Source organism: Megalops cyprinoides, chromosome 2 (genome assembly GCF_013368585.1).
Source record: "Megalops cyprinoides isolate fMegCyp1 chromosome 2, fMegCyp1.pri, whole genome shotgun sequence".
NCBI classification, from domain to species: Eukaryota; Metazoa; Chordata; class Actinopteri; order Elopiformes; family Megalopidae; genus Megalops; species Megalops cyprinoides.
Genome location: NC_050584.1, coordinates 58,413,493 through 58,429,162, shown reverse-complemented (window position 1 = coordinate 58,429,162; position 15,670 = coordinate 58,413,493). Strand labels below are relative to the sequence as shown.

Below are 15,670 nucleotides of genomic sequence, written 5' to 3'. Positions count from 1 at the left end.
CCGGTTTCCTGCTGGGTTCGTGTGGGTGTGAGAGTGTAGCGTTACCATTGAGACTGCAGCTGTGCAGCAAAGATGGCACTCCGGGTCTCGGTTAGGTTTACAGTGTTGTGCTCGTGTTGTTTCTAATACAGTGACTGTGACTATGACGCTGGCTTTTGCCTTAAAAGCTGCATTGCTTCATTAGGAAGAAGTCACGAGATATTTTGCCGTGGAAACCCCTGGAGTCAATAGAGTTTTGACACCGTAGCGGTCATCTTGGTGAAGGGCTGAAGGCACAATGCATGGGCTTTAGAGCGGGAAAAGGCAAGCTTTGGCTTCCATGGAAATTTTCACTGTCAAGTCTCGGATGACATTTTATCCTTTTTTCCTGCACACGTGTCTGTCTAATTGTTGGAGTTTGTAGCAGAATCTGAATAGACAGAAAACTTGCCTCAGGGCTGTACAACCTCATCGATTAAAAGACGAGTTAAGACACGTTTGGCTGTGGGTAGTTTCCTCTGAAGCCTTCTGTGTACCAGGCATCTGATTGTAATGACATGCAGTGGTTGAGTAAAAGGTGCATGTGGTTAAGCATGCACAGCACAGAGCAGAGCCCGCCGAGTGACATGACTCCGTGTGACCTTCTCAATGGTCTGGACTGCACCATCTGTGGGGTTTTGTACGCTCAGTTATGTAGAGTTAAAGCTGTTACCAGCAGGCGTGTTGGGAGGTTAACCCTTACATTTCGAGTGTACTCTTCGCTCCTTACTCTTTTTTTTCCCCATAGAAAGTGTATATGTAACGTGATATATAGTTGAAGCACTCTGTGTAGCACAATGTTAAGGAGCAGGGCTTGTAACCACAACATCACTGATTCAATTACCCACTGGGGCACTGCTGTTGTACCCTTGGGCAAAGTACTTAACCCAGAATTGCCTCAGTAAATATCCAGCTGCACAAATTGATAACATGAAAATTTCAACCTGCTAAATGACAGTAACGTAATTTAGCGTAATGCAATGCACGTCAGTATAAAAGTGGCTCATATAAACTTATGGGATTTGCTGTGATGTGAGTCTTCGGGAATCCATGTCTTCCTGTGTCTCCCTCTCTCTGCCTCAGCGGTGCTGAGTCCGGCGGAAGATGACGGACGAGGTGATTGTCGTCGCCAAGTTTGACTACGCGGCCCAGCAGGACCAGGAGCTGGACATCAAGAAGCACGAGAGGCTGTGGCTGCTGGACGACTCCAAGTCCTGGTGGCGCGTCCGCAACGCCACCAACAAGACGGGCTTCGTGCCCTCCAACTACGTGGAGAGGAAGAACAGCGCCCGGAAGGCCTCCATCGTGAAGAACCTGAAGGACACTCTGGGTACATGATTTTTTTATTGTTCTCGTTTTTTTTTTTTTAATTCCGTAGAACATTTTGGGATGAGTTAGCAGCAGTGTAGCATAGTATTCCCTATCTAGAACTTTCTCTGTCGTTGTCACTCGATGGTGGAATGGCCTCCCACACATCATCGGTTCTGCTGAATCCCTCGCTGTTTTTAAGAAGACACAGCTCTTCTGCACCCACCTGATCAGCTGAATCACTACCACCTAATTTCTTATGTCCTAAGCGCTTTCCAAAAAAAAAAAAAAAAGAATAATAAATAATTGGTTTAATGCACTTGTGTCTCTACCGGTTATCTTGTACCTTGTCTGGCCAACTGTTGAAACTTGGTCACGCAGCACATCTAATATTGTGACTCCATGCATGACTTTCGCCTGTGTTGTACTTTGCCTCAAGTCGCTTTGGATAAAAGCATCTGCCAAATGAAGAAATGTAATGTAAATGTAGTGGTAAGGAGCTGGACTCATAACTGAAAGATTGCAGTTCAGTTCCCCACTGGGGCACTGCTGTTGTACCCTTGGGCAAGGTACTTACCCCAGAATTGCCTCTGTAAATATCCAGCTGTATAATAGGATAACATTGTAAAAATTGTAACCAATGTAAGTTGCACTGGGTAAGAGTGTCAGCTAAATACCAATAATATAATGTTATGATTTCACCAAAGATTTTTTGCCACAGGCATACTCAGTACTTGGCCATACCCTTATCACTCAACATGAATGCCAAATTGGTCTTTTGAATCCATTTCCCAGGAGACATTCTCCAGTGATGAAAAGACCCATGGGAAGCTTGCAGTAGGTTATAGCAAGTTCACTTCAGTTCAGCGGTCCTGCCAACAAACCGGACTCTTTGACTAGGTTTCGCTGCATCCTGTACAATTACGCACATTCTGTTGTAAGCAACGACAGTGTCACACAGCACACGCTAACGCGAGCGCGTTTCCCGTGAGTCATTAGCACAAAATGGTTAGAGCGTTTGCATCAGCAAGCGCCTCCGGCAACAACAAAGGCTGAACGGAACCGCACTTATGTAGGTCAGCGCTGTAGCTCCCCTGTTGTTTCTGACCACAACACAGATGTAGAGACGGCCCCTCCTTTCGTGCCTCTAGCGGAGATGCGCTATAGATAGGCGCCGTCACAGAGCCTGCAGGTACCCCCTTGCTGTATAGCACTCTGGTGGCTGAAGCTGCCTGACCGTCGGCTCTTTGGTTTGCTGCTCTGCGTCATGTTCTCAGGTACAGTGGAGTTTTTACGTTTTCCTTCTCTCAGGTGTGTCGAGGCTGCCTTGTTTCAGCGCCCATCTGGAGTGAGTGATGGTGTTTTCTGTGGCGCTGGGGCCCGCTTTTGTTATAGTCCAAACAGAGCCTGAGGCGGTGTCGCTGGTGTGTTTACAATGCCTGGTTGTTCAGCTATGCCGCGCGTGTGCGTGTGTGTAACTGGAGCTGGGGTTGAAGGCACGCTTTTCTTTGTGTGCCCCCGGGGAATGTCAGGAAGCTTATCCAAAGACAAGAAGGTGCTGCAGGCCCTTAGGCCTGGAAATCAGGGTAATGTAAGTCCCAGGAGAGCTACAGGCTTCAGGGGGCGGGGGGAAATTGTGGCAAAGGGCTCAGCTGGAACCAGTACTTCAGCATAAACCTGCTGATACATACCTGCAGGCTGCTTATTTTATTAGCCAAAATGACTGGTTTGGTGTAATCCTTCAATATTTTCAATTTTGTTTAAATAAAGCAAATTTGCCAGTGGTTTTCTGAGCCGTTTTCCACAGGTAATGTTATGGATAAGGGTGTGGTCTTAGCTGCGTCAGGTCACCGACATGCAGAGACATTCTTTGTGGTGGTCTGTACACTGACTATGGAACCGTATTACCTTTGGGAAGTGTGGTGACACTGGATTTGGCTCTTTATGCTTGTTCAGAACACTTTTTGAATGCTTTAAAAAGCTCTTCTCTTTGCCATTACTAGGGCAGGGGTGGTGGTAAGGTTAGTATTTACATAAGCGCACTAAGTCATGTAAACCAGGTGGAGAAATTGTGCGTCTGTGTCTGCGCATCTGTGTGTGTGAGAGAGAGAGAATATGAGTTTAATTGTGTGCGGTTGTGTGTGTGTGTGTTTGTATGTGTGTTTGTATGTGTGTGTGTGTATGTGTGTGTGTATGTGTGTGTGTATGTGTGTGTGTGTGTGCGGTTGTGTGTGTGTGTGTGTGTGTGTGTGTGTGTGTGTGCGCAGAGTGTTCAGTTTCCACTTCCTGCAGTGTGCTCACCCCTATGGCTTATAACAGTGCGGGCTGTGTTCAGCATTTCAAACGCCCTGCCTGAGGTGCACGCTTGTCACACAGCGAGGGCTGAAAGGAAGGGCTTCAGCTGCGCAGCAGTGTGCCGTCAGGACCCACAATGACACCCGCCCGCAAAGCCTCGCAGCCGATCCTGGACAGCCAGCGCTTCGTCACCACTCTCCGGGACCCTCAGCACAAGCGTTCACCTTGGCCTCTATCATGTGAATGTGCACGCAGACGCGCACATGTGCACGCGTGTGTGCGTGTGCCTTCACGCGTGCGTACGTTGCCCTGTTTTGGGCTTTTGGACACACCCAGCCGTGGGACAGGCACGCACTGCCTTGCGTCATACGCAAGCGCCCTCTTGGACTGTATCTGCTGCAGGTGACCGGCTGCCTCCAATGGCAGCGTCTGCAGAAGAGCTCTCTTCACTACATGGAGGCTGCTGGAAGTTTCAGACTCTTGTCTCTGTCTCGCTCTAAAAGACAAAACGCACGCGCCTAAAATCTGGCCCCCTCAAAATAGGAAAGCAATGAAGAAAATAATTCCGCAGTTCACTCTAGATAGGGCTGCCCGCCAAATTAAATGGTAATAATAATAATTTAACAGTGAAAGAAACGAGGCCACTTCCTGGATCTGCCGCCGTTTCCTTTGCGCAAATGAGCAGCACATGTTCTCGTCTGGGCCTTCCGCTCATTAGCACTGATCTGAGCGCGGTGGGAGAGACTGCGGGGTGAGGGCCTTCCTTGGAACTGCTCTGTTTTCCTGCTGATCTGAGTAATTACTGCCCGACCAGATTACAGGCAGGCAGTCGTGTTAACTAGAGGAACTGTCGGCCGTTGAACCGGGGGGATTGCCCCGAAGGAAGTGCGGGGCAGAGAGAAGCAGCAGCCGAGCAGATCCCCCCCCCCCCACAGCTTGCTGGGCGCGTGTGGAAGTGGACTGCAAGGCGTGGGGCTGGGGAGTGGGGGGGGTGGCAGTCAGTGTGCAGCATGAGACAAGTCATAAGCAAGATTCAGATGGATTGGGGATGCTTTTATATATGTTTGTTTGTGTGTATCTGTGTCTGTGTGTGTGTGTGGAGGTGGGCCACAAGGAGCGTGGCTAGGGATGGTGGCAGTCTGTGCAAAGTCATAAACAGGATTTGGACGAAATGGGAACACTTTTATGTGTGTGTGTCTGTGTGTGTCTGTGTGTGTATGAGGGAGCTAATTTCTAAAGATTGTGTAACCATTGTAAATACTTCAAACGTACAATGGAGGAAGCCCTTTCTGGAAAAGGCATTACTCAGCTCTTAAGGCACGAGCTGATGATACTGTGAAGAAATCATGGTTATCAGGGGCTTCCCGAGCCTGGTCAGACTAATTCCCTTTCAGAGCCAAAAGCAGAGAGAGAGAGAGGGAGAGAGAGAGAGAGAGTGGGGGCAGGACAGCAGCAAGAGCATTTCAGAGGAGGCCCCTCTGTCTCCCATTGGCTGGCACTAGTCACATGGTCAGGGTGTGGAGCCGCCGTGCTATTAGCTGTGGACTTGGAAGTTCACATGGATTAGCTCCGCAGCTGTAGTGAGAAGAGGGGAGACGCCAGGAGAATCCACAATGGATATGACAAACCTCTTCAAGCATTTCTTCCGTGAGTTTGTCTCTCCTCTGTCTTTTCCTCTTTTCTTGTGTCAGTGCTGAAATCATGAAGAGTTGAAGAAGTTTTTAACCTGAGTCCTGATAGTGCTTTACTCTCCAAATTGTAGCTTCTTTAACTACTAGGCGTGGAGGCTTACTGAGTTATGAATCACTGTGATTTGGGTAGATTCTTGGTTTTTGTATATACGTGTGTGTGTATGTGAAAGTGTGTCTGTTCTGCTTGTGAAAATATAAGTGAGAAAACAGTTTGGAAATAGCTGGGAAAGGGGGGTTTTCGCACTTCTGGTGATGGCTGTCGTACTGGATGCAAAACCTGGGTGGAAATGGATTTGAGAGCCAGCTGTTGAAGTCTGTAATGGCACTGCACGTACACTGCAATCAGTACTGCTGGGAATTATTTTCTCATTTTTTCTCCCCCATACATATTCCATGACACATTCCATGACACACAGATTCTCTGTTCTAAAATGCTCATCTGCACAGAGTGCTGTGTCCATATGCAGCAATGTTTAAACATTCATTTAGTAGTTTTTCCTGTACTGAGTGACACTGTGAAAAATAGTAAAATTGCTGTTAAAACATGTTGTGTCTTGCTGCCTTTGGCATGTCACATGACTTCAAAAACGTTTAACTATTGCATATCTGAACCTATTAAGAAATGGAGGGTTAAGATCATTCCAGGAGTGTTGTAAGATTATGTGCAGGTACTTTTCAATTCATGTTTCAAGCCGTAATCTTGACTAGGGTCATTTTTACTGTCCTTGGTGATTGATTAGAGGAGCATGTCTAAGCCTCAGTGAGCTGTCAGCAGTATGTCACAGTGGAGCTGCTCTGGAGGTACAGGAGTCCTCACTGTGGAACTGACACTTGTTCCACAAAGGGCACCGCTCGGCTGATTTTTTGGAATAGCGCTAACAGAGTGCGGTAATTGCTGCCTTCTCCTGCCTTAAGGTGGGGGCGGGGGGTGGCACAGGATTTTTGTGTGGGGCAGTTGTGCTGACTTGCAGCGCAGGACGGCAAGGCGCTCCTAAGCCATGAGCCGTCAGACAGAGGCGCGACGCCCCGCGCAAACTCCAGAGCCGTTAGACTGCCCCCCACCCCCTCCGCTTCCCTGCCCAGCCAGCGGAAGCTGTCTAATTCAAGACACATTTCTCCCTGCTCCCTTGAGGAGTGGAGAAAGAGGAAGCCAGGAGACTGGGGGCTGTTGACTCATGACTGTCTGACACTGTCCTCCCTGTCGGTCTCTGTGTCCTCTCTTTTTCCTCCCTCTCCCTCGCTCTCTCTTTCTCTCTCTCATTCTCTCTTCTCATCCTTTTCTTTCTGTCCTCTCCCTCCCATTCTCTCCTTATCTGTTTCTCTGTCCATCTTTTTTTCCTGTATGCATCTCTCACTCTTGTTCTTTCTTTCTACTTTTTCTCTCCATCCCTCTCCTCTCCCTCTCCCTCTCATTCTCTTTCACAGTCTCTCACATTCCCTCCATCTCTCTCTCTCTCACTCTGCCCCTCCTCCTTTCTTGATTCAGTTCCCTGGAAAGGCATCAGGGTGTTTTGCCTTGGCAGGGAGAAGCGGGTGGGATTATTAGAACAAAAGCAGAGTGGCGAGACGTTTACTTCTGAGTGTCAAAAGTGTTTGCACTCAGACTCACATCTACGCTGCTGTTTGCCTCTCCTCTGCCCGGGACCTCTTTTTTCCAAGCACTTGACTGGAAAATCTACTGGCCAGATCCCCTCACCAGGGGGAAAGAATGGTTGCCAGTTCAGAAGCAAGGCCAATTGCATTAACGCACTTGCGTAGTGTAAAAGTCCTGAGGACCCGTTGTGTGCAGAACACCGTAAACCTGGTTGACAGGGTGGTGGTACTGTTGCACAGCGCGCGGCAGTGCCAAGCGCACGATGAAGCGCTGTCTCTTTGAAGTGAACGGAAAGGCCTGATATTGCGAAGGTGAGTCCAGTGAAAAGTACCACCTAGGAGTGTGTGAAGCCAGTGGCCTTTGTTCTCCGCTGAGGTTCCAGCTCACGCTGCCTCCGAGTAAAAACCAGGTAAATACCACGGTAATTTTCTCCGGTGGGTTGGCCACAGCCATGCCTGCTGCGTTTTGTTGTGCTGTTGTGCTTTCCTGCGTGGCGTGTCTGGAGGTGTCGTGAGGTCTCAAAAACCCCAGAGGGAAGTGAACCGCAAGCGGGTTGCCCTATCCAGACAGTGAGCCCGAGCGCGAAAGCTTCAGGAGGCCTCTGATGTCTGAGACGTCTTGAGTTGAAAGAGTGTATTTCGCCCCCCCCCCCCCCCCCCCCCCCCGCTTTTATCAAACAGCTGCAGCGGCAGGGCGTAATTGAGGCTCACCGGTGCTTCTTGAAGCATTTTTCTCCCTCTGCCTCCCACACTCAGACCGTCTTGTGGGGCTCGTGTGGCGTTTTGCTGAGCGCCACATTGCCTGGTCACGTGACCGTGTGTTTTCCCTCACAAGCCTCTCTTCGTTAGCCATGTGGCAGCCACAGCACGGCTAGGGCAGCGTAATGAAGTGTCTGTGCAAGCCTGCTGTGAGAAGTCCAGCACTCCCCACACATAAGGAATTGATTTTTTTTTTTTTTTTTTTTAAAGAGGTCTTGTTCCTGTGGAGTAGTCTACCAGTTTGTAGCCATTCGCACTGACTGTAAATGTCAGTCATTGCATAATTTCTGAAGGAGAGGTTTTTTTTTTTTTCCTTGTTTCTGCACTCTGTTTGGAAAATGGCATGAGTCAGCAGAACCATTTTCTCTCTGAGAGTCAGGCACAGAGCTGCATGCTTATCACCTGATTAAACCTGATTGTTTTTTTGTTTAGTCCCTTTTCAGTAATATTTTGACTGTATGGAGCACCTGTGGGTGGTTTGGGTCTATGGCAGACCAGTCTGGGGTGGGCGGGGTAAGAGGCTGGAAGCACCCTGTTACCATGACCACAGCTGTGTGGGCACGGAGAATTCCTGCTATTTGCCTATGTCCCTGTTTGCTTTCTGATGTCATTCCCGAGAGGTCCCCGGCGAAAACGAGGGAAAAAAAGTGAATGGTTTGAACGTGTTTGCCTGGTTACTTTCATCTCCTTGACAGAGAAAAGGGAATTGGGTGACATGGAATAGTGGCGGGGCCCTCATCTGTTTGAGAAATTGGCAAATGCAGCAACATTCCGCAAATGGGGAGGAGCAATGGTCTTTAAACCTTCACTCCCACATTGACTTCTTTGGAATTTCCATTGAATGTGTGGTGTGGAGAGAGCCTTCAGCCTGAGAGACAGTGACACATGGAAAATGACTCTGCCTTGCATTTATGTGCAGCTACAACAGTACTAATTATTATTACTACATGTCTTTTTCCTTAGAGGGTGCCCTTATACACAGTGACTTGCGTTTTATGTTTAACAAAATGTCCATTAATCCATGTGGATACTTACTTGCTCAGGGATACAGTGTCAGGGATTGCTTTGGGTTCCCTAGCCACACTGTTGCCTGTCTTCCATCCTGGTTTACAAGTGTTTGTTTTAGACAATATGTGTGCTCAGTCTTTACCTGTGGTGAAGCAATGTGGATACTTTAGCCTTCACTGGCTGCCAGTGTTTAAAACTGGCTGTGCAAATTTTCCAGCATTTGCAAAAAAAAACGGGATATTGGGGAGTTTGGGAGGTGGCTAATCTCCAACCGCCCAGCTCGGGCCCTGCTGTACGCAGAGGAAGAGCTTGGAAATGAAGGGAAGTTGCGAGTCTCGGGTGAGACAGAGGAAACGCAACAAAAAGCCAGGAAGGACAGCCATAACGGCGGTCAGGTCCTTGCCCCATCGGCTAACGCATGTGGTCTGAGGTTATCAGCGCCGAGCTCATTGTTTTTCTCTCAGGTCGCCGGGCTGATTTTGAAAGGCTGGGATTCACCTCTCTGCAGAAGCGGGGAGGTAGAACAAACTAACAAGCAAAAAAAAAGGAAAAAGACCAAAAACCCCTTCGTTTCACTTCCCCGATTTGTGATTCAGTACTGTGGCACAGTTCCAGAGCCCCCCCCCCCCCTTTGTAGGATATGCACAGGAAGAGAGTGTTGACCTAAAACCGCTTACACAATGCGTGCAGTTTCTTCCAGCAGTTTGCGAGCTGTTCCCGGCAGAGGTTTCCAATGTGGAGTTTGAGACGGAGAGAGAGAGAGAGGGAGAGAGGGAGAGACGGAGAGAGGGAGAGAGGGAGAGAGGGAGAGAAGGGGGGAGACAGAGGGAGACAGAGGGAGAGAGTAGCTCTTTCTCTTTCTCGGCCCAGGCGGGTGAGAGTGACTTTCATAAGCCATGATCAGGCATGAGTTTGAGTGACATTGGTTTATCGTTCGCTGATCTGGGAGCAGTCTGTGTGTTCAGGTTATGATGGTGATTCAGCGATACTGGCATTTTAGTGTTTACTGTTGTAGTGCTTCCCTTGTCTTGCATGGGCGTGACTCAGGGTCAGAGTCTGATGTGTCATGAAAGGGTAGAAATCCTTGGGAGCTGATGGTGTGAATTGTGAACCTGTTTCTGTTGCCTCGTGGTTTGAGAACATGCCCTGACCACAGGTTTGACACCCAGCCTCATCATCCCAGCTCCCTAATCCATTTTGCTGAACGGATGTTCAACACAGTCTGATTAACACCAAAGGGGCTCTGCCGCTGTTGGAACAAAGTCTTTTGTGATTTGCTATTTTGCTATAAATATTCATGGAGTTGGATGGCTAGAGGTGGAGCTAGGACATCAATGGCAGCTCTTACACAGGGGAATTCTCAAAAGCAAAGGCCTCCTTTTATATTGTTCTGCAGCTACTTCACAAAGGCTACCGGCTGCCTCCCAGCATGGCACTGTCACTGAGAGGGGCTGGGGTAATGCTTAGCAATGGACTGCCATCTGCCCAGGAAGGCACACTCATGCATCTAGCTCCTTCCTTGAAGAAAAGGATGGACCCTCTGAGCCATGTGGGTTCAGACAGGACTTTTCTGGGCTTTTGCTTCACTGGGCCACAGATGCCTCAATGTGCATCAATAACCAAGCAAAGGACAGCAGTGTCCGTCACGCTCTAGTACCCTGCCTTTTTATGTTACACGGCTTTGCTGAGTCTCACACACGCCTTTCAGCATATATGCGCACTGAGAAAGGCACATCAGCCGAAATGTATCTTCACTTCCGACTCTGTGAAAATAAAATGACAAGTCTTCCCACAGCAGATTCAATAAATATCCCATTATGCCACAATGTTATCTGTAGGAATGCAAATAACTTTCCAGATGACATAATGTTACTTAACAATTGTATAGCACTCATCAATAGACAGACTGCTCCTAGATCCTTCACTGGGAACAAGCACGTTATGTTAAGGTATTATATTGCATTCAGTATTATAGAAAATTGGAAGCCGATTGCATCAGTCACCATCAGTTTTTCCTGAAGCTCAAAGCAAAGGAAAACCCCTGAAGCTTTTGACTGGCTCTGTTGAAATGATTCAGTGTTTACACAATAACAGTTCATTCTCTTCACAGTGAACCATGTTTTCTATATCTGCATTTGGACTAACAGTCTCTAAATGATTCAGCACTGTGACTGTCTGTATTTCATGTTAAGAAGTGGTGATTTTTTAAAAAAGTTAGTTATATAATTATTGCCATTATATGTTCTTAAAGTTCATTGTGGAGTAACCTTTTGCAATTAAAGATCATCTAGAAATTCTTATCTGACTCTCAGATTAAATTGCATTATATATATATTTTGCTCTACAGGGTTTGGGGTGATTGGGGGTAATGTTGGCTTCTGCTGAGTGCATCCAACTAAATGTTAATCATGGGGGTTCATTTTCATGTAATTGTTCATCACATTGCATTACATTACATGCATTTAGCAGACGCAAAGTGATTTCCACCACAACAGAACATTTGTATCCATTCAATTTAAATGAGTGTCAGACCAGGCTAACAACACTCCCAGACCAGTGAGTGTGAGCATAATACTATTCAAGCCCTACCACAAGTTAACTTGTGTAACCTGACTAGGCAACAGAAGCCACGCATGCTATCATATCAGTCACTAGAACACAGAATCCAAAATGCATCACAATATTGCACATAAAATAAACATCAAATAGGTGGCAGAGGTAGCAGGTGTTTTTTTTTGGCTTGCGTTGGACTGTACCTCACTTGTAAGTCGCTTTGGATAAAAGAATCTGGCAAATCAATAAATGTAAATGAAAAATGGAGCATTATTCACACACTTCACTCGTACATTGATACTGAATGAACGTTGTAAGGTGAAGAGCAGAATGTTAGCGGTGTGAGAACAGAAGGTGGCCTTTAAGAGGAGGTGGGCTGGTGGCAGTGCGCGCAGACAGCACTGTGTCCTGACATGTCTGAGAGGGGAGGGATCCACGACACCTGGCAGCGCTCTGGGTAACAGGAAATGCCTGCTCTCACAGATCTCAGATCAGACCGTATAATTTTCTCTCCTTCTCTTCTGTGGCCCGGGATGTCCTCTCTACCTTTTCTGTACAGGCTCGCGGTGTTCGGCTGTTTGGGTTTCTCCTCGGATCCCGCGAGACGGGTGTGATCTTACCTCTTCGTTGAAAAGCAGAAGTGCTTTTAATCTCCACTTCTGTCCCGGGAGTGCGTTCTGTTCTTGCAACGTTTTTTGCAACGCTGCTGCAATGTTGAAATAACTCTCTGTGACTACAGTGCTGCAGAAACGTTATGTGGTAGCAGGGCTATTTTTGTGGGACAGTGTTGCTTTCGCAAATCTCAGTGTTGTGTGAAAATGGAGAGGAACAATAACAAGGGTGATCATTTTCTTCTCTTGTCTGTTTCTGTAAAGACGCGTGCCCCGTTCTAAGTATATTCAGTGGGATTCAAGTCCTGTATTACAGCAGCTACAAAGTGTAGGTCTCAAAAGTGTGTGTGATTGAGGTTTGTGGGGTTTTTTCCTCCATAAATTAGAAATTCAGATGTTAAGCCAGTGTGCGTGTAAGGCCATGCTTTGACGAGGATTCTGTCTGTAGTGCAGTGCCTGGCTTTTGAGGGCCAAATTTTCCTTTTAATCAAGCATGATTTTGCTGTTGATCTGTTATGAATGGGATTTTCTTATCAGAGCTGCAGGATTGTGTGTTCATGTGGGAACAAGTCACAGATGTTGTTTTGTTGCTAGCCACAAATTCATTTAGGAACTGCCAACTTCTGTACAGAATCAGAATCAGACTTTATGGGCCAAGCATGCTTTTACACACACAAGCAAATTGACACCGGTTTCAATGTCTCTTGTGGTGTGTTCATACAATGTCAAGGTGACAGAAAAATACCACCCAACAGTAGTGGTACAACAAACAACAACAGTAGTGCAGGACACATACATGGAGTGGAGTAAGGATGGAATGAATGGGGTATATAAAAAATGAATATGAACAGATACTGCATAGTAAGTTAAAGTGTAGATGAGTGCAGGCTGTGGGTCTGTACAACAATTTGTTGTGTACAACTATTAAACAGTGAGCAATAGAATGAGTAAAACCTCATGCGTAATTGTTTTTAAAGCTAGAGATAAAAGGTGGAAGGTGTAAAATAACTGACTGTAAGCTTTGTCCTGGATTTTCTCTCCTGATAAACTCAACCTACTTGTCCACAGATTTGTTGATGAACATCATGCGGGTGGTTCAAGCATGACAAGTCGAAAAGTTCTGTTGTGCTCTCTGTGTCTATGCCTGAAACCTTTTCCTGAACCGTGAAGCCTTGCGCCCTGGATTGCTTGAGCAGCGTGAATGAGTGGTCATTGCTACCTAGCTCCAGCTGGGAAAACAAAGGTAACCTTAGTGACTGCGAGACCAGCAGTTGACTGACAGGTGATGACAAAGGGTTAGGTCTTTTCTTTCCAGGTGTCATGCTGTGCAGATTCACTGACCTTTATATCATGTGGCTGGTGATGTACTAGTCACTGTCAGTGGGAGGGAGCCATCCAGATGTAGTAGAGATCAGTGAATGTGGGCAGAATCAACAGTCTAGACTCGGGCATGCACAGGCTATATGTCTGTTGCTCCATTCAGGGGTACTGAATCATACAGGCCTTGCACAGGGCTTCCAGCAAGGGGGTATGTGAACTGTCAGGATTTTTGTGAGGGAGCCCTCTGTCCCTCTCTCTGATAATGGCCTGTCCCAATATCACCAATCATAATTGTGATCCAGCTTCCCTGTTATAAATATCAGGCAGTAATGTGGAGAAAAAGTCACAGTGCTTGCCATTGTAAACTGGCTATAATTATGGACTTCAAAAACCCAAGTCGAGAAGCCAGAATAGCTAACAAATTGGAGCTCTGTATGGAGTTTGCTCTTCAAGTACTGTAGTGTTTGTAATGATTCCAATTGCAATCAGTTCTTATTTCAGGGTACGGCTTAATCTCACGTTTCTATTTCGGTTCCACGCGCCGGTATAATTTGGATGACGCACCAGTTGTGTAGCATTTTACATGATTTACTGTGCAGCGCTGTGCAATTACGTAGGACGTGGTCATTACTTGAGGTGCTGCTCGCACGTCAGGCGGTGTGATTTCAGCGGCGGGGGCGAAACCCGGGGTTTGACGCTTTTGCTGACGCGCATGTGCAGCCAGGGGTGGGGGTGGGTGGGCAGGGGGGTGGGGAGGGTAGGTGCGAGCACTCTGCCGCGTCAGGCTATTCGCTGGCCAGGTGCCTCAAGGCCCCGGCGGCTGTGACGATGTGGTGCCGCGTGAAACGCTCTCCGCGCGCTGACATCGCCGTTACCTCTGACATCAGCAGCACTTGGACCATTGCAATGAATACGCCCGAGCTGGGCCTGTAATTTAGGCACGCCTTCTCGATGGCACAAACAACAGCTCGGAGCGCCCTGAGACGTGAGACTGTGTAAGCGGCCACCGGGTCACAGAGAGTCAGCGACCTTTTGCTGGAGCGGTAGGCCAGTGCTGCACATGTCGAATAGGGACTGGGCCCAGTCTCTCTACCTGATGCCACCCCTCATCAATGGTGCGTGTTTTAGTGGGTATATGCATTAGGAGGGGAGCATCGCACGCTTGTTTTGGACCGTAGTGATGGAGCCCTACAGCCTGAAGCGCAGCGTGTGTTGTGATAAGGCAATTACTTCAAACGGCCGAGAGCAGGTGTTACTGATGAGCACCTTGCAAAAAGGAATGGCTCACCGGCCCTGGGGTGCTGCTGTCCCAGATTTACGAAGTCTACTGCATAATAAGCATCCCATTCACAGACTACACAAACACACGCACACACACGCACACACACGCACACACACGCACACACACGCACACACACGCACACACACACACACACACTCCTTTGAGTGACTCCTTTGAGGTATTTGTTGGCTCTCATTCTCTTGCTAGAAACCAGTACTTTTCTACACTCATGAGTGAAGCATTGTAGGGGGTAGCAAGCTGGCACAATTTGCTCAGTTTTGCCCAGTTAGCGTCCTGGGTTGTTCAGTTTTCTCCTATACTCTTATTATGTGTGTTTTATATTGTCATATCCTAGCAGTGTGCAAACAAAAGGAAATTAGGCAGATTATGCTGCGTGTTCCAGGGCAGACCAAAAAGTCTGGCCTCACCCAGATGATACAATGGCAAAATCTCTTCTGCTGAGAGTGATGTCAGTTTGGGGAAGAAAGCTGGGTGGTGCTCAGTAAAGAGGATCAGGGCAGGGGGATGTTGAATTTATTGCAGCTGGTTTTTCATTTTTCATCATTTTCCTGCTTGGGGCCCAAAACTAGCGTTTTCTTCAGGGGCTACCGTCAGTATGAATGTAATATTCATACTCAGTATAATAAAAGTGTAAAGGGTGTGGCCCTGTGTGACTAATCATATTTTACTAAATTAGTTCACTCATTAGTCCTCACGTCTCATCCAAGTAAGGTGCTAGGCTGAGAGTTTCCTTGGCATAAAAGGTTAGGGCCCACATGGTGTTCAACTCCAAACTAATAGTGTTTTGACCTGACGGAGACCCAAACCAAAACTTTGTAAGCAATAAAATTGTTGGGAAGTGAACAGTATGGCTATAACTGAAATAATATCAGGACTATGGACAGGTGGTGATGTGGGCGAGGCAGCAGCGTGTATGAACTTCACTAATGCAAGCTCAGGCCGTCTGGAGCGGCTGCACAGGGCTTTGGCCCAGTCACCATGCTAACTCCCATATTCCTTTGTCTCTTCCTTAAGACGCGAACCGTGATGTCAGCATCACCAGAGCACCAGAGATATCGGGATCTGAACCATAATCGCTCTCTGTGTAAACACTGAGTCAGCAGCATGCAGAGAAAGCCAGAGGACTGGGGAATCATCCAAGCCCTGCAACAACGCCCAAGAGCCGAACCGTCACTGACTCTGACTCACGCCGGCACGCCTCTCTGTCAAAT

At 47.6% G+C, this 15,670-nt stretch overlaps 1 protein-coding gene across 3 annotated transcripts in view; it reads left to right on the top strand.

Moving 5' to 3' along the window:
* Positions 1-15,670, top strand: part of nck1b (NCK adaptor protein 1b) — a 44,007-nt gene that overhangs the window by 21,889 nt on the left and 6,448 nt on the right. Inside the window, exon 3 of one of the 3 annotated variants that reach the window (XM_036522829.1) lies at positions 1,102-1,348. In XM_036522829.1, coding sequence (XP_036378722.1) covers positions 1,123-1,348 — 226 coding nt within the window. In that variant the 5' untranslated portion in view covers positions 1,102-1,122. Of the gene's footprint in view, positions 1-1,101; positions 1,349-2,559; positions 2,604-5,197; positions 5,269-15,670 lie in introns of those variants that run through there. The other 2 variants (XM_036522831.1, XM_036522830.1) reach the window with 2 other exon arrangements.